The sequence below is a fragment of the Mustela erminea genome, chromosome 8 (assembly GCF_009829155.1).
Source record: "Mustela erminea isolate mMusErm1 chromosome 8, mMusErm1.Pri, whole genome shotgun sequence".
In the NCBI taxonomy this organism is placed as follows: domain Eukaryota; kingdom Metazoa; phylum Chordata; class Mammalia; order Carnivora; family Mustelidae; genus Mustela; species Mustela erminea.
The window spans coordinates 81647033-81671484 of NC_045621.1; the positions used below are offsets into that span (position 1 = coordinate 81647033).

Below are 24452 nucleotides of genomic sequence, written 5' to 3' on the forward strand. Positions count from 1 at the left end.
ATTTTAACAAAATGAGACCTTACCGGATATGCCATTCTTGCTGGTGTTCAATAAAGCTACAGATGCTGCAGAAACTCTTTTATTGTTCACAGTCTGCCCTGATTTTCTTGAGGTACATTCTTCACTATCACTGTCCTGTAAATTTAGTAGCCTTGGCTGGAAACACTGGAGTCGACATGATCTGATATTGCTTAGTATTTCAGAAAGGGACAGTCTATTTTCACAATGTTTACTGGAAGCATTGGTCCGAGTGAAATTAGAAGAAAAGTCTATAGTTTGGGAAGAGCTTGAAAAACCATTCAGCATTTCAGGGTCTATCTGTTTCAGGACTGGGTCATGTTCTGTGGATATTCGGTCCATAATGACCCTGAAAAACAATATAAAACCAAATATTATCTGGAAGAACTTAACATTTTCTCTGTATCTTCCCTTCCAGCTTACAAAAAAAAACCAGGCCAAAACAAATAGTTTACCTTCCACCTCTGCCAATTCGCCTCCTTGCAAATCCTATACATCTTCTTGGGACTGTGAGTGTTGTAAGGCAATGCCTGTATCTCAACTTATCCAAATCTGCCAATTCTGAATTTTCAAATGAGTGGTTAGCTTGGTCCAAACGAGGCTGAAAAGAAAAAAAAAAATTAAAACTCACGAAGTAACTCTGAAATGAAGAGAAGTCAAATCATGCTAAAAATAAAGTACAGCATTAGCAGATCAATTAAAATTTAGTTATGAAACTGTAAAATTAGGGTTTAAGTGATATTAACAAGATAAAATTTTATAAAACTGAATGAAAAGTTCACTCACCAAAATGACTCAAATTGAATTTAATATTTTAGGGTAGAATATTTTTTAGAAGAAATATGTCTTTAAAGAAAAATATGCATTTAATATCTATGTAGAAAAGTAGAGATATGGGGTGGCTGAGTGGCTCAGAGGGTTAAGACTCTGCCTTCCACTCAGGTCATGATCTCAGAGTCCCCACAGTGGGCTCTCTGCTCAGCAGGGAGCCTGCCCCCCCCACCTCTCTCTCTCTGCCTGCCTCTCTGCCTACTTGGGATCTCTGTCCGTCAAATAAATAAAATTAAAAAAAAAAAAAAAAGTAGAGATAGTAAAGTTTGTAATTCATAGGTTTCCTATTGAGAGAAGTCAGAAGGAAATTTTTTTTTAACCAAAAATTGTACTTTAAGCATGTATGGGTCAGGCTGACACTTCTTTATTTTTCTGGGCCTTAACATTTCTCTACCTTTTAATAATAATTTTCTCACTCTCTCATTAGTGTAACTTGCAAATAACTTTCTACCTCTTCTACACTAAACACACATATGCACACACTCTGAAAGACTGGAAGTGTAGACGTTAACATAAATAAACCAAGACAAATGGTCTCTGCAAGTCATATCTGAAAGCTATCTGTGTAACTCTATAATTAGCTATACCTTATCTGAAAACCTGAGCATTTGGGAGTGAGGGTCATTCCTGACATAATGCTATACCAAAACTTGACTTACTAGCAATTTCTAAGTGTGTCAACATGTTTGAATAGAATTATTATATAAGATATTGCTATGAGGAAAGTCTAAAAATGATTCTTTTATGTTTAATCCTTACTTGGTATATATGCACAAGAAGGACTTGCCTAAAATAAATTTTAATAAGCAGCAACAATCAAAATTTGGGGGCATCTGTGTGGCTCAGTTGGTTAAGTGGCCAACTCTTGATTTTGGCTCAGGTTATGATCTTAGGGTCATGGGATCGAGGCCCTCATCGGGCTTCCTGCTGAGTAGCAGGGAGTCTGCTTCAGGATTCTCTCTCCCTTTGCCCCTCCCTGACTGCCCAGAGGGGCACACATACACTTTCTCTTTCCAATAAATAAATAAATCTTTAAAATGAAGCTACAATTAAAGCCTAAAGTAAAACTAAATCTCTAAAATTTGGAATTTTAAATTATTAATTTCCAAGTAAAGGATTCTGATATTTTCAACACCTTCTGAAAGGACTCAGTACCTCTGAGCATCTTTTACTGGTATGTGTATAGGGGACAGTAAAAAAAAAATGCTGATGGACTTCCCGTTTTCACATTAAGACTAAATTACCTTGACAAGAGTTACCTATTAATTCCAGTCCACAAAAACACTATAAAAACAAAGTTCTTACAGCGTAATACTGGCATCCTGCTCGCCTCCTGAAAGCACAGGGACCATCGGGATCATTTTCTTCTTCAGGTTCTGATACTGGGGATGGTACCTAGAAAAAAGAGGCATGATACATTCCATTTAGGAATTCAAAAGCCAACAACAGATCAATCTTTGTAATGGTCTAAAATCAGAATCTGACCACAAACAGTGAATCACTCCTATAGTTTATATAGCAGGCAGTAAATTCTCCCAAATAAAGACTAGCACAGATTTTCTATGGTTAAACATGATTACTTGGGATGGATTAGCTCTTGCAGGAAAGTCAACATGGTATTATGTAATTGCTTCTGAACATGTAAGTACCTAAGAATTAGTAGTTTTTAACATATTCCATTTATATTTTGTAAATAATACGCGGCCATACATACTTTATTTTTGACAGTTATGCTTCACCCACAGGTAGATGTATTTTTATGCAGTAACTTTCTCTCTCTGTAATAAAGCCAAAAACTAGGAAGCAAAAAATGGCTTATGAATAGTGCTCCCCTCAAAGACATTACAGGTCACATATTTTTTCTCAAAGAGAATTCCTTATTTCCCTACTCATTAAAAAAAAAAAAAAATCACTTCTTAAAAAAGTTTTTATTTGAATTCCAGTTAGTTAACATAAAGTGTAATATTAGTTTCAAGCACACAGTTTAGTAAAATCACTTTTTAAACTTGGCAGGTCAGAAGCAGAAAATTAGAAGAGGAAAGGAGACTTCCCTCTTGCAGACTAGCTGCAGAGAGAAGTGGTAAGCCCACAACCTGACAGCAAAAGAAAAAATAAAAACTTCCAAAAAGCTATCATATAATTAAAAGGTATTCTGCCTAGAACCTTGTGATCTTAGATTAAATATCCCTATATAATGTGAGTGGACCCCTGGGCAACACTGATCCATTAGAATAAACTCTATAAATGTCATAAAAATGGATTAAATGATATACAAATATACTCTGATACAGCAGAGAAATAATATGGTTTAGATAAACTTCTACCCATGACGGTTAAAATAAAAAAAAAAGTTTTGGTACTTAAGTTTCAGCAGTCTCGTAATTTCACTTTGGAGTACATCTCTTTTTCTGACAACGCTGGCTCAACCATATTTACTTGCAAATTTTGAACCTCACAAATCCCTCTCTTCCTATTTTGAGAGGAAAAATGTGTCTCCACATTATTTCCAAACTGTGGTAATTACCACTGAGCAGGGTCATCCAGGGGAGAAAGGCATTTGTTTGAGGTTCCAATATACCTCCACCAACCCTAAGGGGGAGACATAGAAACAGTAAGCTGGGGCTGATTCTTCTTCCCAGGTTAAAAAGCCCCAAACCTGAAATTTGAAAGGAAATCTTAAATGTGAATTTTATATTTTGATTCCTTTGCATATCGTCTACCTCTTCTAAACTACACACAGGGAAGGGTTACAAAGTCTTAAAATTTTTTTGCATAGAACATACCACCCCTTTGTCCCGACCAGCATTCCCCAGGACTGCATTCCAGAATTTGGTCTGAGACATAGGAAAACAGAGTTGATATTTGGAGAATCAGAAGTGTGACTAAGAAAATATAGGATTTTTAATTCTGCTCTGCTGCAAATCAGTTGGGTAAGTCTTAAGCTAAAATGTTTGTTCTCTTAAGGCTTCCTATTCCTTTCTTCCTTGTTTACTGGGCAAAGAAGAAAACATACGATTATTTTAATGATCTTTTTAGAAATAAAATCCTGATTTTATAAAAGCTACATCCTAAAATAGCTGCTCACTGAATGATGTCCAATTATGTAGGTAAATACTTTTTAGTAACAAGAGGATATCATTATAAAAATTAATGAGGGTTTTTAAAGATCTAGTAAAAGGACAGAGAGGAACCTAAAATTTCAAAATATAATCGAAATTTTGAAATTTTCAATGTGAGTCTGAGGGCTGGGTATGATGTGAATAAACACAAGAATTCACAACAGAAACAAAGGTCCCATAAATGCATGAGGAATGAACGATTAGCATGTGAGTGTGCCCTACCATTAACGTGATAGACTTATTACAGCTAGAAAGGAAAAGTTTCTAGAGGTCATAATATCACATGTGTCATTCTTAAAGGGCTGGGTGTCTAAAGCAAAACTATGTAAGCTCTTCTGAGTACTACCAATATAAGGCTATTACTGATATATAATAAACCATGTCATATTCTTATTTAAAATTCTTTAATGTCCCAGTATATTTAATGTAGAAGCCATTTGCCACCAGACTACTATTCCAAGCATCATTCTGTTCCAACTCTCTTCTCCTTTGTGTATGCTTCAGCAATGTTTTCACTCATATGCTGTTCCCCCTACCTAGAGCCCCTCCCTATTATTTCTATATGGAAAACCACTATTTGTTAGGACATTACTTCCTCATTTCTTCAAAATGGCTATGTCCTATGGCTATTCAAAGCACTGAGTCTAACTGGATGATCCTTTGACAAAAGTAATGAATTATCTCCTTAAGTGTTTTTCAAGAGTGTACTAAATTAAACATACCTTTGTGCATTTGTTACAATCCAGACAAATACTAAAATATTATCTATAGTGATAGAAGTGATAGTGATAGAAGAATTAAAAAAAATACATAATCTACTCAAAGGGGACACATTTTACACTTTCATGTAAACTCTAGATTTTAAATAGTTACAACCATAACTGTTTTATAGACAATCCTGCTTCCAGACATATATGTAATGTTGATTTAAAGTTTTTTTCTTTTAGAGCAATGAAGCAAAAGTGTTAAAATAGTATGCATTTGTTATATAGCATTCTCTTTAGGTTGCCTATACCATATAGAAAAGAAAAAAGAAAAGGGTATTGCTAGACAAGGTGCTAAACTATAAATATATGTTTATCTTTTAAAATTGATCTTTTAATATACAAAGGTCTTGTTTTAAAATAGCACTTGTGAATGTAAAATTAAGATTTTTAAAATATATAGCAAACACTTTGCTATAAACTGCTGCAATATAAACCAAAGAACTGTCTTCACAATTTACAGCTTGAATCAGTTCTTCTTAATCTTTAAAATTAAATGGTTATCGCCAAACAAAGCAGCAAAATTTACATTCGAAGTTATAAAATAAAATGCTGGTGGAATATAGTTTTTTAAAAAAGGGAATTATTATTGATGAATATTTACAATTAGGTATTAACTATCTTAAAATATTGATAATCCATTTCTAATAGTTTTTTTTTTTTAAGATTTTGTTTATTTTTTTGACAGAGAGAGACACAGTGAGAGAGGGAACACAACAGAGGGAGTGGGACTCAGGGATCATGAACTTGAGCTGAAGTCAGACGCTTAATGACTGTGCCACCCAGGCGCCCCTCTAAGAGTCTACTTTAAAATAGGGGGAAAGAATAGTAATGTTCACTTTTACAGAAGATAAAATTGAAAACCACCTAAATGCTCCACAGAGAATGAATTCTACCCAACTGACAGAAAATAATGGAAAGTAAATATCATTTCAGTGGCCACATAAATAATGTGGAAAATATATATATGCTATATAACATTAGGTGAAGAAAATAAGAATCAAAACTAAGAGGTCAATCATGTTTTAAAATATAGCAATATAAAAGACTAAAAGGAAATGTCTTTAAAATAGTTTTAAAACAAGCACCTGTGGAAATTCATCTTCATCTGAGCTGTGAAAGTCATATTGCTTAATATCACTCTTATTGATCACAGGCAATGTCTCAGGAGTGGGTTGCTGAGATGTTATCAAAGCCTCTGCTTTAGGCTTCTTTGGGTACTTCTTCTTTTGACGAACCACATCAGAAGCCTCTTCTTTCAAAGACAAATGATGAGGGTGCTGTTTACATGACGATTTTTCCCCCAAAAGGAAGAAATGAAAATCATTTTAGAAATCATGAAAAACTATACTGCTCTTTGAAAAACATACATTTTTACCCAGGAGGTGATTTTATTTACTGTTTTTAGTATGCAAAAACTATGTGATCATAAATTGAAAAATGTTTTACTTTTTGCAAGCTGTGATTAAAAATCGTAATGGTACTTAATTTTTTATATTGTTATTTATACTTAAACTAAGATGTTAGTGATTTTTAGTAATTGCTTTATTATTATGCAAGCATTTAAAAGTACTTAAATTCAATTTTATTTAAATCCACTGTATTAAAATGAACTTTATTTCTCAAATAACTTGAATTAGATTATAAATTCATTAATTTATTGCTACACTTATTTCCAATCTGCAGCTAGTAATTTTTTTGAGGAAAAATAAGTTTATTAACTAGAAAAAAAACTTTTACTTTTTTAGAATGCATAATTGCTGCCTTCACAGAACAATAATCAAACTGTTCTCAAGTACCCCAGAATTCTGTGACAGCACTTGAGAGGCCATCTGGCAAGAAACTGACTGATGGGGTAGGTTTCTAACCCCCCTTGCTCTCCACTCCTCAGCGGAGAAGTTCTATTTCTATGCATTTTAACATAACAGTATTCCATTTAATAAGTAGGGATTCACTACTTAAAAAGTTTGAAAATGATTATTCTAAGCACCAAAGTACAAGTAATATGAAAGTGAAAAAATATTTAGGAAGTTCTACATTTTCCATGTAGTCCACATTTTTGTTAAAACTACTGCAGGGTCAAAAATGGTATACACAATGAAAGTGCTGCTTAAACAGCAAATTATTTAGTGATATAGCTAAGTCTCATACAATGGATATAGCTATGACATCCAAAAGAAAAGTCCTACCTCTTAGAAACTGCCTATATTTTAAGATAGGATGTGCGACCAAGCAAATACAGTTATCTCTGTATAATGAGGTAAAGCAACAATGGATGCAACCATATCTCTAACACTAGTAAACAGGGTGAGTGTTTATTCTTACAGATAATCTAAAATAGGAATCAATATATAATAAAAGCTGATTCTGTCAGTAATTTCAGGTTGAGATTTCAAATTCTATGCCTATCAATCATATACCTGAAAAAAGCATTAGTTTATATAAAATGGATTTAAAAAAATAACTTAGAAAATTACATTAATTGCACTGGTAAATTTTTGGCTATAGAGGCAAGTGTGATTGAAAAAGAATCAGGTAGGTGGGCTAGATGCCTGTGATGAATAAGAAAGAACTTTGGTGTTTAAATTGACATCAGTTGAATAAAAGGAGGAGTCTTCCTGCTCCACATTCTTCTTTGACCTTTAAGAATGAACCCATGAAAAGTAAGAATTGTGTACATTTTTTAAAAGATGAATTTTCCACAAACACCCTATGTTGCTTTTTAAATCCTGCTACACAGAAAGCTCTATCTAAATACTCAAGTCTATACTTTTTTCTTATTTAAAACTAAGCTCCTTAAAGTTTTATTAATTTTTATTATTTCTCAATTGAATAATTAATGTACCACATGAATCCTGAATAAATAAAATTCCTCAAAGTCTGAGAGACTAAAATAATCACGGAGTCTAGATCTTTCTATTAGGAAGAAAACAGGATTTGAATGTTATAGGACTTCTTCAAATCACTCCAACTAGATAGCAGTTGATAAATGCTGGTTCTGGAAGTGATGATGAAAGTAAGAGTAACTTTCAATAGTCTCAATGAAGAAAGCTTTAATCTTAAGATTTTGATGCCTGCCACTCCAACACAGGATTTGTTAAGGCTAGTGATAAAAAGTAGACTTTAATTTACCCATATTCTGTAGGGAAGCAGATGGCATAGTGAAAAGCACACGGTTTTTTTGTTATTAGACCTGGACCTAAACCTTGAATCAGCCCCTTATCAGCTATACGATCTAGAAGTCATACCAGGGTAAGATCTGTGTCAAAGGGCTGCTGTAAGGATTAATGAGTTAATTTGTACGTAAAAATTCCTAGCAAGTGCTTGGCAAATAGTAAAAACAACACATGTTAATTATGTTTTCCTTAACCAAAGTATTCTAAGACAACTGATGAAACCAGTAATTCTCTGATCAGTATTACCATATGGGCTTCTCCCCGGAGGATATTCACCTTAGTTTTACATTCTTGGACTTTGTGATGATTTCCATTATGAAGAGTTGCTGGAGTGGCATATAACTCTTTGTCTGATCTATTGATTTTCACTTCATTAAGGATTTCACCACCATAGTCTCCCAAATGATATCTTGGAAAGGTAACAAAATATAAGAAAATGTTTTATAGTTTAAAAATAAAAACAATTTTATTGCAATGAACTGGAACACAACTAATCAAATAGAATTAAATTAATCAGATTATTCTTAAAAGAGAAAACTTACAGGAATAAAGCAGCTCATATTTGGGATTTAGCAAAAACCAATCAACCAAAAAACCCAAGGAATCTCTGAAGGGACACAAAAGACAAATTTCTCACATATTTAATATTTTAAAACACTGGAAAATGATGTTTAGAATGCTTACCTCAGGAATCACATAAAACTGTTAGGTTTGATATAGTTTATTTAACTATATAGGAAAATGACTATCATATTAGAGACACATTTTTTTTTTTAAAGATATATCCATTCTAAAGATAGAGTGCACACAGGAAGGGGGAGCACAGAGGCAAAAGCAGAGAGAGAATCTCCAGCAGACTCCCTGTTGAACATGGAGTCCTCTGCTGAGGGGGGCTTGATCTCAGGATCCTGAGATTATGACCTGAGCTGAAATTAAGAGCTGGATGCCTGAGGCACCCAGGTGCTCCATGGAGAACACACTGTTAAAATGCACTGAAACAAAAAATGCTTACTACTTAGTCAGAAAATAAAATCATCTAAACATTCATTTCCCTCAAATTTTAAAGGAAACTTAAATAAAAAGAATGGTCAAAATGACCCCCAGGTTCTTTTCTAAATAAAATTCAAGGATTCTGGGGAAAAAAAAAATTAAGTGTCTTAGAGGAGCTATACGTATTACACACAAATCTGAAATCCAAACTGATAATCTAGTATTTTTTAAAAAATAGTAACACATGAATTCTTCAAAAAATGTAGAATTTGAGCACCTATTCCAATTGTTTTAAAGCTAGACAAAAAACAAAACAAAACATACGGTTTGGTTATATTTTACCCAACATCTGGCTAAAGCTTTGATTAGTATATAACAGTAGCAATGTTACCTTTTCTCCACAACTTCTAAGGTTAAGTGCAATAGTTCTCGTTTTGTTTTCTCTCTTCTCTTAATCATTTCCAAAATTGTTATGGCTCTACTAAACTCTCGTCTCAACTTCAACATCTTTTCATAAGAGGCTTCATCATTCTTACGATTCTATTGAAAATAAATTTTAGAAGAATAAACAATCCAATTATCCACATTTCCATTTTCATTCAACAAAATCTTATGAGATCCAAATATGTTCCATAAAAGCAAAATGTTAAAAATGTTAAATGTAAAAAATAATCTTAAACAGCAACTACATAAGAGAACCTATCTATTTAACTCTGAAAATAGAAGTATAAGCAAATAGCTCTCAAATATTAAAAAAAAAAATGTTGCCCATTGTTGAAAAGATGGAATAACAGAAGGGATCATTCCAATGTAAACAAAATCTTAAGTCTGCCTGAAACAAAACCTAGTGTACCAGAAAATGTAGTCCATTCAAATTGATGCAATATATTTTCTAGTGACAGAGAGAAACAGTTCTGTCAACTCAAGGTTACCTAAAAATAGCCAAAATGGGTCTCTATCCATCTATCCAGTTCTGTAATTGTGGGCTGGAAGGTTCAATACACCACAATATAAACACTTGCCTTGACAAGCAAAACCACTCAGAAACTCAAGATATAAAACTGTAAGTCGGATATAAAGCATCTCAAGGAATGTAATTATTATGTTTCAAAGTAATTAACACCTCTCACTGCAGGGCAAAAACCAAGTGAAAACTCTGAATTTTGGAGTATTGTTAAGAAGTTCCTTCTTCTTAAGAAGATTTAATTAACAACTCAGAGTGAAAGTCCTGCTTAGTAATTAGACAAGGCTCAGTTGTAATTAGCAGCATCTATCTGCCTATGAAAGTTACGGTTAATATATTTTGTTTAAGCAAATAACCACAGAATATTTATATCAGGCATGGAACTATTTGCTTAAAAACAGACCTTATTCTATGTATCTTATTATTCTATGTATCCAGACAGACTGCATTTACACAATCTTTCCACCCTTGAGTTAATAACTCAATATGACATTATGACCCAGCAACTGTACTAGGTATTTACCCAAGGGATACAAAAATAGTGATCTGAAGGGGAACATGTACCTCAATGTAAGAGCACTATCCACAATAGCCAAAATATGGAAAAAGCCCACATGTCTGTAGACTGGAATGAATAATGGATGTGTGTGTGTGTGCCTATCTCTTTTTCTATATATACATATATAAGATGAAATATTACTCAGCCATAAAAAAGAATGCAATCTTGCCACTTGCAATGGCATGGATGGAAGTAGAGTGTATTATGCTAAGTGAAATTATTCAGTAAGAGAAAGATAAATACCCTATGATTTCACTCATATGTCAAACTAAAGAAACAAAATAGATGAACATGGGGGAAGGGAAGGAAAAATAAAAATAACAGAGAAAGAGTCAAACCATTAGAGACTCTTAACTACAGAGAACAAACTGAGAGTTCCTGGAGGGAAGGTGGGTGGGATATGGGATAACTGGGTGATGGGGATTAAGAAGAGGACTTGATATAATGACCACTGGGTGTTATATATAAACGATGAATCACTAAATTCTACCCCTGAAACTAATACTATGCTATGTGTTAACTAACTAGAATTTAAATAAAACCTTGAAAGAAAAAAAATCCCAATATATTAAAGAGATGACTACTAGGGACACAAACTCTGCAGGAGTAAAAGCTGTTGTCACTTCATCAAGCAAAGATCACAAATATTTAGTGTGCTTGCTAAGAGCAAAGCAGATATGGAATATATTCTGGAAGGAAGAATTTATAAATACCTGTTATGACAATAAGAACAGTTTAAGAAATCAGGATTTATGAGCATATCCTAATGATTTTATGTGAAAAATTACTTGTAAATATTAACCAAACATTTTGTATTGCTTCTCTCTTCTATTGTCAAGATCAAGTATGTTAAGAGTGGTTAAAAAAGAATGCAGTATGACATTACGATGAACCTGAAGCCAGGTTTCATAACTAGAGGATTATAAAGGAGGAAATAAAACTTGAGAAAGACTCAAAGTTTTACTCTCTTTTATGTGTTTCTTGTATTTGAAAATTAATCATCACCTATAAATCAGAACTTAAATTAAGTCCTATTAAGGTACTACCTACTTGTATTTTAAAATGCTATGTTAGTAAGTCAGTCTTTTACCTTATCAAAAGGAAATTAATCTCCTCCCCTCCTCCTAGTACTACTTAAGAAAAGGCAAAATCTAAAGTAGTTTTGAGCAAAAATTTTTGGCAAGCAGGCAGCAATAATACCTTCCAACTGAAATAAAATTAACATGACAAAGACCAAATATTAAAGGGTCCCCCTGTATAGAGTACTGTACAGGTCCCCCACCCTCAAAAGGCTTAAAGTCTAATAATAATGAGACACACAGATTCAAAGATGAATAATAATACAAGGCCACATCCCACCTGAACAATATTCAAAAGTATACAAGAACCTTTTAATATTACCCTCCTCTTCACTAAGTGTTCCTTGTGGCCTACATGCTTCTGCCCTGTCTTAACCAGTCATTTCCCACTCTCTTTAGACCCAAATAACTACCTTTCTAATTTTTCCTTTCTCTAGCCCTGTCTTTTCTTTCTTTTCTTTTATTTTGAAATGATTTCAGATTTACAGTTACAAAACAGTATCAAGAATTCCTAATATATCTTCATCCAAAGTGCCCAAATGTTAATATTTTACATTTGCTTTATCTCTGTGTATGTATGTATGCATATTATGTAATCTATACTATTATGGACTAAATGTTTGTGTCCCCTGAAAATTCATGTTGAAACTCCAAGCCCTAAATGTGATGTTATTCAGAGGAAAGGCCTTTGGGAGGTGGTTAGGTCATGAGGGTGGAGTCCTCACAAATGGATTTGTATGCTTATAAAAGAGATCCGAGAAAGCTTTCTTCCCCTTCCACCATGTGAAGACCCAGCAAGATGACTTCTGAACCAGGAAGTAGGCCCTCATCACACACTGAATATGCTGGTACCTGTATCTCAGACCTCCTAGCCTCTAGGCCTGTGACAAAGAAATATTTGCTGTTTAAAAAACTCAGTCTCTGGTATTTTTGTTACAATAGCCTAAATAAACTAAGATAGATAGATAGATATCTATCTATAGATATCTATCTATCTATCTTAGTCCATTTAGGCCATATATATATACACACACACACACAAACACAAATAAGTAAAATTAGTAGTCATATTTAAAAAAATTTTTGAGACTAGATGAATATACACTGCCCCTTCATCCCTAAGCACTTTATTTTTTAATTTTTTTTTTTTTAAAGATTTTACTTATTTATTTGCCAGAGACAGAGGGAGAGAGAGCGAGCACAGGCAGACAAAGAGGCAGGCAGAGGCAGAGGGAGAAGCAGGCTCCCTGCCGAGCAAGGAGCCCGATGTGGGACTCGATCCCAGGACCCTGGGATCATGACCTGAGCCAAAGGCAGCTGCTTAACCAACTGAGCCACCCAGGCATCCCCCTAAGCACTTTAATATGGACTTTACAGAAACAGTGATACTCTCTTATATAACCAATACTAGTTTCAAAATCAGGAAATTAACATTGACTTTATTCGTATTTCACTAATTATCCCACTAATGTCCTTTTTGACAACAAATATAATTCTAAATACATTTTTAATATGTCTACATAATTGTTGCTATGACGGACATTAGCGGGACAATTTTTATTATTAAATTCACTCATAACATCAACTTTTTTCTTGGTCTAGGATCTGATTCAGGATTACAAATGTACTTAGTTGTCATGTCACTTTAATTTCCTATGATTTGGAATAGTTCCTTTGTCTTTCTACAGTGATCATGACCTTGATATTTTTAAAAAAGAATTATTTATTTATGTGGGGGGGAGGAGTCTTAAGCAGACTCCACACTGAGTGCAGAGCCTGACGCAAGGCTCCATCCCATGACCCTAAGATCACAATCTGAGCTGAAGCCTAGAGGTGGCTGCTTAACTGCCCATGCCATCCAGGCACCCCAAGATGTGGACATTTTTAAAGAATAGTAACCACTCATTTTTGTAGGGATGTTCCTCAATTTGGGTTTCTTTGATGTTTTTTCATAATTTAATTCAGGTTATATTTTCTTAATAGGATTATCACGTAAGTGGTATTGTATTCCTCTCCTATATCAGGAGTTAAATGATACTTATTTGTCTCCTTACTGTTGATGGTAACTTTGTTTACTTAAGATGGTGTCTGTCAGCTTTCTTCAAATAACTGTTTTTTCCTTTTTTAATTAAAAAATTATGCACCTTGTTTCTCATCAAATTTCCTCCCAATACTTTATGATTATTATTACTATCATGGTTGCCAAATGGCGATTTTCAAACTTCCTCATTCTACTGACACTCAAAGGTAAAATTCTACTGTTAAGGGAAAGTGTTCCCTTCTCTTTTATCAATCCATCCATTTACCAATCATCCATCCATCCATCCGTCCATCCATCTATTTATATCAGTATGGACTCATGGATTACTTATACTCTATGGGTTATTCATTACTGTATTTATACTGACACTTAGAACTGTCCCACATCTGGTTAGTAGAGTTCCCCTTCAAGCTGGCTCTTCAGGCCGTCCAACATTCAGATCGGTCTAACATTCCTTAATTTTCAATCAACAGTCTTACTTTCTGGCATAGCAGAATGTTCCAAGCTTATCCTTATACTTTCCTAGCCCTCGACCAGGAAACACTATTTTCCTAAGAAAATGGAAATGATCTACGTAGTAGGCATGCTCACTGTTACTCAGCATCATTGCTTCTAGACCCTCTCAGCAAACAGAACTTAAGAAATAACACCTGTAGTATGTATAGGTACATATACATGCACAGATCCACATCTATTTCTGACTCTTTCTTTATAAAAACAGTGAGTTCATACTGACATTTTCTCCATGCTTTTCAGATGGCCCTAATCCTGTTTTCAAATCCACTCATTTTCTTTATCTGTCGTCACAACAGTCCCTGCTCTGGACCAACTCTTCTCTCCCTGTTCCCAGTTACATATTATAGTTCTGACCTACTGCCAAATCTCTAGGAAGTGGTTCTCAAACTGCTGCACTTTTTCACTTTTAAATTGTTGCACTTTAGAATTAACTACAGATCTTTTTATAACCAAGGGTAATTCACAGGAGACTGTCATGCAGCCAGACTGAGAACAACTACTCTTGAGTTTCCTCTCCTGTCTATCTTGTTTATTCTGGGCCACAGAGAAGGAGGAGAGAAAGTGCAGTTGTTAACAGTTGTATCTATGGGGTTAAACATATTAAACACACATGCTGATTCAAGACTTTCCAATCTGTGCTTTCAGACATGCTGGTGCCTTAAGACTTTCTCATTTAAGAATGTCCTTAAGTACTTAAGCACTCTCATATTAAATATTAGTTTAGTGAATTAAAATTAAATTCTAGACTGCCAAGAAAATATTTCAGAAGTCCTTTATTTAAGAACCTTTATATCTAGCTATATACACGTTTTCAATTTTGTGGAAACGAAAGTAGAGAACCATTGTTAGCTGTATTCATTTTTGTATATCCCATGCTTGCCCACCTCTGAATACCTAGGGGTATCTACTGTTGACTGCTTTCCCAACGTTCTCATTTTGAAACACATAAATATTTCTAAGCTGTATTAGTGTGCATGAAGGGTCCCACAACTGAAAACAGAGAGGAATAAAAAGACTACCAGAAAAGAAAATGGACCACTCTACAGAGGAAGGTCAAAATAACAGATAAAAGAAAGGGTAGAAATTAGTGTCAGGAAAAAGTGGTAGTAGTTATTCACAATGGTGAAGCACCTAAACATATGAACCCAGTCTAGCAATTCTCAATATACACTAGTTAGAAAACGGTGATTTAATCTATTTAAGAATTAAATGAATTTAAATATTTAGAATATTCTTTACATGTCAATAAATACTGCTAATTTTAAGTACCCACTCACTAAAAGAAGTCCAATGATACTCTTCCTTCAAAACACATTGCTAAAAGTCCATGTTTTACAATACAGCTGAATCAATTACATTGCTTTTAAAGATCCTACTTATTTATCTGAGAGAAAAAGCATGAGCAGGAGAGGTGACAGGGGCAGAGGGAGAAGCAGACTCCCTGCTGAGCAGGGAGATATAGGGGTTGATCCCAAGACCTGAGGATCATGACCTGAGCTGAGGGCGATGCTTAACCGACTGAGTCATCCAGGTACTCCAATTACATTTTTTTAAAAAAGCAGATGGTAGTTCAGATTTTTTAATGGTTCAGATAGACCTCTCCTTCCTCATGTTCAATTGTCTATATTTATAAACTTACCTCATGTTAGTCTTTTCTAAGCAAGATGTTAGATCTTCATAAAGTATCTTAGATTTCCTTAGCTAAGAACTAAAATGCCAAATTGAAAACTTAGCCTGGGTTAGGGTATGTCATCTACACTTGGGAAATCCAAGAAAGACTTACAGAAAATGGTTGTTAACCAGTAAGAGAATTTCTCCTAAAATACACTATTCCTAGCAGCTGTTACGCTTCACAGCTGTTATATTAACAACTGACAATGACAAGCTTTTAATGTTAGGAGAAACTGGAATCCACAGAAAATGCTTTGCCTCCAAATCACAATTACTCATGGCTTTTACATTTATATGTTCCAATTTTTTGTGGGTTAGAGAATGTATTACTATGTATGGTGTTTACTGTTAATTATGAGAAATGGAAGACAGTGAATACCCCCTCTGAAGTTAACAGGTTCCTCTATACCATAACATTCCATAACATGAGACCTTTTTCTCTCAAAATTCCAGCTCATACTGCTTCTGAAAGGCAGATGGGGACAAGTTCATCAATTTGAAATTTGCCACAATGGACAACTCAGAAAAGAAGAAAAACATTCCACTGTTACTTTTGACTATTGGCAGAACAGGCTTGAAAATGAACTTTCCCTACTTCTCATGACCCCATAGTAGGTAGAGGCAGCAAAGTCCTTTTTTATTTGCAAGAATTAGAATGTGGTTTCAAAGGAGATATTAAGTTCTTAAGCTATCTAAGAGGGTATGTATAGAATTTACCGAAGAACTCAAATTTCTGAGGTACATAAAGATATATAATTCCTTTTACTACTTCAATTTCAAGTCTGAAATGGTATAAATAGACCTATAAAGGGCATGGGTATTATACCAACAGAAGCTGACTGATGAAGCTACTGAAGAGAGCAGGATTTTTCTAATGTTAAGTTTAACAATGTTATTAGCTCCCCTGTATGTTCAAGGTATTCAAAATTATTGAAGTTATTAGCAGAAAAAAAACTGGTCTTAAGTACTATTAAGGCACACTCAATTAAATCTAATTTGCACATTACCTTTCGAGTTTGCATTTTCTCTGTTCTCCTCCGAAAGGCAACATAAGGGTCATTATTGGTAGAGCCGTCTCTTTTCTCTTGTTTTATCTGAGGAATGAGGGATGGCCCCCTGCAGTTTTTACGTTTTCTTACCCAGTAGTCATACACAGCTTTAATAAGGTAATCATCTTCATTTAGCAGCAGTTTTGCTTCCTGAAGTGTTACAAGCTAAATGAAAAATACAAATTGTCGTCATCCATAAGGTTTGAAAAAGAGAAATCAAAGTTAAGCTATATATACCTATAGAAAAAAATGTCGTCAGTCTAACAATTATGATCAGACATCATAATGGCAGAAAACACAATTCAATTTTGAAATTTTATGAAGGATTTATTAGTAAAAAGATTTATCTAAAAAATTGTATTTTGCTCTGAGAGATACTAAGTACCACAACTTACAATATTTAAGAAGTCTAAATGAACAACAGCTGAGAAGATTTATGCCTCAGTTAAGTCTGTTGTTATGTCTGGAATAGTGATCCTAGGCTGGTTCCTCTAGGAACTGTCACACTGGTATTTTAGGGATCCACTTCTTTACCAATGCATATATATATAAAGCTGACGTATCTCAAACTGAGGTTTGGAAAAATTTGCTTGGTCATATCTATTTCCCTACTGCTGGTAAAGATACAATAGATTGATCAGCTTTAGCAGAATGAATTATGGGTTAATCACATCCATCTACAGTGAACTCTAAATAAAGATAATGGGAGCTTTAAGTCTCCAGTTGTAAGACTGGAAAACCTCAGTGAAGGGCATCCCAATCTTTTCACTTTTATCGTTTTGGAGATGAAGATTCATTTTTAAAACAAATTGAGGTATCTCCTAAGAAATGTTTTGCTAAAACTTGGAAATGAAGGGGAAAATTTTCTTTCTGAAACTGTAAGATCAATATAGGAATTGATCTGATGGTTGTTATGAAGTCAACTAAAGATAGCATGACCCAACAAATAAATCTGATTTCTCATACTGGTGTAATTTCACAGAATAAATGCAATGGTCATTGGACTTCCAGTCCTATGATGGTGATTACCAGGGCTAATGAGTTGTTTTTTTTTTTTTTTTTAAAGATTTATTTATTTATTTATTTATTTGGCAGAGATCACAAGTAGGCAGAGAGGCAGGCAGAGAGAGAGGAGGAAGCAGGCTCCCTGCCGAGCATAGAGCCCGATGCGGGGCTCTCGATCCCAGGTCCCTGGGATCATGACCTGAGCAGAAGGCAGAGGCTTTAACCCACTGAGCCATCCAGGCGCCCTTAATTAGATGGTTTCTTACTATAAGTTGGCTGCCAAGACAGGCCACAGGAAGAGAATATACTGACAACGACAACTCAAGTATTCTAGTCCATGTAATGATTACATTTAGTGCAATAAAATTTTATGTGCCCCCAGTTTGGCTTAATCAATGTCTCAGTGAAGTCATATTAATTTCATCTGAATGGCTGAGTAACTTGGGTCTTTAAAGTGGTGGGCCAGAGCCTGGAACAAGATATCAAACTGAAAGAACTAATACTTCAAACATCAACTTTAAACGGGCACCTTTGTTATCTGAAGTTCTCTGGAATAGTTCAAGGTCTATACGGTGCCAGTGGTAGAGTAAGAACCAAGCTTTCTGGATCTAATAAAATTCAACCTCATGCTTACAGCATCGTAACATCACTGGGAGCTTTTGTGTGCCCTGGGAACCAAGGGAAACAATGCTGTGATATGCTACACATCTTCAACTGTTTGGTCATTCTGCTTCTGATAAAATAAAACCTTCACTAATGATATCAAGAACATACTTTAACTTTAGAGTGGGGAGGAGGATAGGTTTCTTCCTATCAAGCCATAGAGCAGTAGTGAGATTCTTACATAATACTATCAGGATAACACTGCTTCCTATTCTCCCTGAAGGAGAAGTAAGGGGATTAAAACTCTGCCTCAGATTTCCTTCTCTGGTGCTTTTTGCTCCTTCTACAAAGGTCCTCTGCCTGGTTGATAAGTACCCTCTTCATATCTTAGATAATAAGAATTCAATACACTGTTTACAATTAAACATCCTGATATTTCTTTCCAATGTTAACCTTATTTCTCAGTTTGCTGATGTTTTTATGTTGCTATACAGTAAATTTTTATTTTACTGAGTAACTGAGTTTTAATCATTCTGTTAAAATTATCTTTAGTTATTCTAAGGCAATTAGTATCACTTGTATCATTATTATCATCATGCTGATAGCATCAATTTGAGTGGGTAAGAACTAGTTGTAGATTAGATAAAGTAGTCCCAAATTATTAGGACACAATTAAAAATCCACAAAATCAGAATCCTATTACTTTTCTATCTTAAGAAAAAAGTTATGCCATTTAGCACTTTCTCTACTAGAAAGCAGTGAAAACTAGTATTTACTTGACAAAAAGGTCAGTGATAAAATTTATTATTTCCAAGATACCTCTGAGTTATTTGATTTACTTACTTTGGGGGCTTGGAGATGAGATAAAAATTATTCCACTAGCTGGACTTTTCTTCTAGATTGCCACTAGCTTCATGAGGACAAGGATCACTTAAGTTTGTTTACATACAGATTCATGGTTCAGCAATTTCAAGAAATATATTTATAATACATAAATGAATAAACTATGTATTAAAAAGTAGTATTTTTAAAATATAGTCAGTAAAGCAATAAACAATAATCAACTACTATCAGTCTATCATTGTGTTACATAGGTTGTGGGGAAATTAGGGAAAAAAATTTCCAGATAAAACTACTACCAACAGAAACCCAGAATATGACAATCAAGGCAAGACAAATACAATTTAAACAATGAGAGAATAATGTCAGAACTTTAGAACTCAGTATTAGTGCATTAAGATACAGGACAGAACCACAAAATACTCTACCTGGGAGTGCTTGAATTGGTAGCTTAAGAGACAAGTATAATTTCTGAGGACAGATATTGAAGAAAAGAGCTAACAAGAGGTAGAAGAGGAGGAGATGAAGAAAGAAGAAGAAAAGATTCGAGAAATGTGGAGGTCAACAGCATCCACTACTATGGGGATATTTAGTAGGATACAGGCTGAAATGAATGGATGATAATGAGAAGGCCATTGGTGACCTAGGTGCAATCAGTCTACTGAAATACACCGGAGTAGAGAAAAACGTTAAACAGCACGTCTAACCTTTTAAAAATGTAACTGACGGGGGGGGGGGGGGGAAAGGAGAGACAAAGGGTGGTAATTTATAGATAAAGATGGGGTCAAATGAAAGGGTTCTCTTGGAAAAAGGGACCCTTGGCATATTTTTGGGCAAAGAGAGAATGAAGAAATGAGAGAAGAGATAATTAAAGATGAAATATGCAAGGAATATACTGGTGCATGAGGAAGAGTTAAAATTAAAATTTAGGGACTGAAGGAAAAGGGATAAAAAACACATCATTGCGAATTTTGGGAGTCACTGTAGTTAACTCTCTTAACTACACATGATCCTGTATCATGTAGAAAAAAAAAAAAGAAACATAAACTTGAGAGGTCTGTGGACCACCTAGACGGAGATGCCAACAGGAAGCACAAAAAGAGAAAAATGTCCTGGAGTTTGAGAAGGAGGTCAAGTGTAAGGATATACGTATTATTACCCTCACAAAAATCCTTGCTAAGGGGATATTAACCCCAATCACACAGTAAGACGACCAAGGACAGAATTTCAACAAACTCTGATGTTTGCAGATATTAATGAGAGGATTCAGTAAAAGACAATTACGAGGAACGATCACAGAAAATAATTTTAAAAATCAGAAAAGAATAAAGCATATTCAAAACATCAAAGGTGATTAGTTCAAAGAAATGAGGAGAGCTCAATTAAAATAAATGAATGGGGACTATATAATGACAGCATTTGGCTGTGATCAGTCTGTTTTTATGTCTTCTCTATCAACCTAATAAATACTGCTTTAACCACAAACTTGATTTCTTGCTTTGAGATCTGCTACTATGTCAGTAAAGAAACCCAGGAATCCATAGTTCAGGCACTCAGAATGACAACAGTCTTTGATATCTTTAATCTGTAGTCCTAATAACAGGACCATTATCTTGTCCCTAAAATGAACCTCCACCTTTGTCTACACTGCTGAAAGCAGGTGCTCTCACGCTGAGCCCACCAGGCTTTAGGGTTTAAAGCCTATCACTGAGCGAAGAGAAGTAAAACAGGTATTTTACTGATTATACATAGGTCATTAATTGTATTGTTCACAAATGCTTTTTGTTTATCCTGTCCCCACTTAGATAATAAGCTCCCCAAGGGCAGAACTTCTGTCATCTCTCTTGTTCACCGAAGTACTAAATAATTATTTCTTACAGAAATGAAATAAAGCAAATTACAGAACAGAGAGCTGAAGGCTTCACTACCAGTAATTTCTGAGCAATCATGGAAAATAACAGAAATACCAAAATAAAGACCAAACTTAGGACTGCTAGAAAAGTTTGCATATTAAGAAGAAAAATGACATCATACCTAATGCCTGTGATCAAAATCTCAGAAAAACTGCACTAATAAGAATATTTTTGATACTCAATCTGATAATTAAAACAAATTTGCAATAAAAAAAGACAATCTCTCAAAAACCAGGTTGAATTTTATAAAATTCAGTTTTCAATGTACTTCTTTTGATTGCACATCAAATATTACTTTCCATCCAAATGGGGGGAAAATATTAGTAGGAAGGCTAAATATGCAGCAAAGTCCTCTCACAATAGAAAAGTTTTTTAAAATGTTCTGAAGAGCTGGTAATACTTCAAGGATTTAAAGGACTTAACTTGGGAGGTAAAGGAAAATAACGAATTTGTAATGGGTAAACTAGTGAAAAGTGTTTAACAGTCTACTGTAAAACATTTATTTATTTCTGTAACTTACTAATTAATAATATATTAATACACCACACAAGTACACCAAGAAGTTATTTTAAAAAGTAGTTTATTTTTTAAATCCAATTACAATATCTATACATGTACATAACAGTAAATTAGCAAAAGAACATAAAAATCACCAATAATTCTATCACCTAGATAGAATCATTACTGGTATTTTGTTGGCCTTTCTTCATCTTTTATTCAATGCACACATATAAATGTAAATGATTTAAATGAATCTCAGAGATTTGTACTTAAACAATTCTGTATCCTTTTTTTGAACTCTAACATTATATAATGAGCAATTTCCACTGATATTCAAAATGGTTTTTAATGGCTGTGTGATATTCCACCCTACAGACAACTGAAGTTATTGTGAACATCCTTGTTCAAAAATCTTTTACATTTTCACTAATTTTTTTGAGAATGATTCCTAGCGGCAGGATTACTAAACCAAAAAGTACAAACATTTTAAGGTTCCTGACATATGTTGTCTAATTGCTTTCCAAAAAGACTACACCATTTTCAGTTCTCTATATCATATTTAGATAGTCCACTAAAGAAAATCATCTCCTTGTGAAAATTTTTTTCTTCACTTAAAAATTATAAATATGTAAGTAAAATTAAAAATACATCTAAAATGATAATAAGTACCTTAATAAATGTGAGCAACTAAGAAGGCTTTGGTATGAGTTATCTGCCTCAGAGATACAACCAAGCAAATTTAGCCTTTGAAAAGGATCAAGATGTTGTATAGCATTGCAGCTACTATTATTTTTATATCCAAACAAGAAAAAAGGTCAGAATAGTACTCTTCATACTTCTATGCAAAGAAATTCGGTTAAGTATTCAGTTCAAGGAATACTATATATAGAAATTCTAGGAAAATTCAGTAGGCAGTATAATACAAAACACTCAGGTCTAAAGAAAATGCAAAATAAAGTTGCTAACTGGATTAATTTTAAGACAGGAGACATTTTTACAAGGTACAGTACCTGATTAGAACTGGCTTTTTCAAGTCTGTCAATCATAATTTCAAATTGCAAAGGCTTAATTTCCATCTTTCTGTTAAGTCTATTTAATAAGGTCTCATCTTCTGAATCCATATCATAATCTGGTTGCTCGTTGTCTAGATTAAAGGCTAGAAAAGAAAAGAAAAATTCTTCAAACTGAGGAGAAATTATGGAGTTATATAGTGTTTGTATTTGACCACAGAATACTTCCAAATTACCATGCACTGACCAAAGAGCTGCTCATTAGCTGACATCTAAAAACTGGTTCCTGAAAACTAACGTAACATACATTCTGAACCAGCTATAGTGTAAAATAATAATAATAATAAAAAATTTAAATTGGTTTCAGAGACTAAAAGCACAGTGGAAGAAAAAAAATTTTAATTCATATATGACTTGAAGTACAATAGAATAGTAAAAGCAATAACTAAGATTAATTTATTTTAAAAATAAAGGATCACAACAACTTCTAAATGGGAAAAAATATTTGCAAATGACATATCTGATAAAGGGTTAGTATTCAAAAGATATAAATAACTTATACAACTCAACACCAAAGAAACAAATAATCCAACTAAAATGGGGCACTTGGGTGGCTCAATGGGTTAAAGCCTCTGCCTTTGGCTCAGATCATGATCCCAGGGTCCTGGGATGGAGTCCCGCATCAGGCTCTAGGCTCAGCAGGGAGCCTGCTTCTCAGTCTTTCTCTGACTACTTCGCTGCCTACTTGTGATCTCTGTCTCTCAAATAAATAAATAAAATCTTAAAAAAAAAACAGGCAGAAGATATGAATAGACATTTTTCAAAAGGCATACAGACAGCAAAAAGACACATGAAAAGATGCTCAACATCACTCATCACCTCGCAAATGCAAGTCAAAACTATAAATATATTACTTCACACCTGTCAGAATGGCTAAAATAAAAAACTCATCAATAAGTGTTGGCGAGGAAGTGGAAAAAAAGGAACCATCTTGCACTTGGTGGGAATGCAAACTGCTGCAGCTACTGTGGAGTATGGAGGTTTCTTAAAAAGTTAAAAACAGAACCACCCTATAACCACCCTATACCACCCTATACCACTACTGGGTATCTATCCAAAAAATAAAAAACACTAATTCATAGGGATATATGCACACCTATGTTATTGCAGCATTACTTAAAACAGCCAAACTATGGCAGCAGCCCAAGTATCCATCAATAGATGAATGGATAAAGAAAATATGGTACACATACAATGGAATATTATTCAGTCATAAAAAGAAATCTTGTCATTTGTAATGACATACAGGGAGCTAGAGAGTAAAATGCTAAGTGCAATAAACCAGTCAAAGAAAGACAAATACCATATGACCTTATGCATACATAGAATTTAAGAAAGAAAACAAATGAAAAAAGAAAAGAGAAAGACAAACCAGAAACCAGGCTCTTAACTATAGAGAACAGATTACTAGAAGGGCAGTGGGGGAAGGAAGGGAAGAGGCGTAATAGGTGAAGGGGATTAACTGTACACTTACTCTGAGGAAAAGTGAGCAATATACCCAATTGCTAAATCACTGTATTATGCACCTGAAACTAATATAATGCTATATATTAACTAAACTGGAATTAAAACAAAAAAAATTAGAAATACTTTTCACCAATAGAAAAAAATAAAGCATCACAAATTATATGCCCAAACAGTAGCAATTATTTAAAAAAAAAAAAAAAAAAGATGGTATGGATTTGTCAACATGGTAGTTTGGTAACGTAGTGAGAAGCTACAGAAGAAAATGAAGAATCTAGA

At 34.1% G+C, this 24452-nt stretch overlaps 1 protein-coding gene across 4 annotated transcripts in view; it reads right to left on the minus strand.

Moving 5' to 3' along the window:
- EPC2 (enhancer of polycomb homolog 2) overlaps positions 1–24452 on the minus strand; it is a 117572-nt gene that overhangs the window by 15951 nt on the left and 77169 nt on the right. For 3 of the 4 annotated variants that reach the window (XM_032356185.1, XM_032356184.1, XM_032356187.1), the window contains exons 3-10: positions 22650–22795; positions 16736–16942; positions 9290–9438; positions 8185–8317; positions 5821–6012; positions 2155–2244; positions 474–619; positions 24–367 (exon numbers count right to left, since the gene is read on the minus strand). In XM_032356185.1, coding sequence (XP_032212076.1) covers positions 24–367; positions 474–619; positions 2155–2244; positions 5821–6012; positions 8185–8317; positions 9290–9438; positions 16736–16942; positions 22650–22795 — 1407 coding nt within the window. The remainder of the gene's footprint in view (positions 1–23; positions 368–473; positions 620–2154; positions 2245–5820; positions 6013–8184; positions 8318–9289; positions 9439–16735; positions 16943–22649; positions 22796–24452) is intronic. The other variant, XM_032356186.1, reaches the window with a different exon arrangement.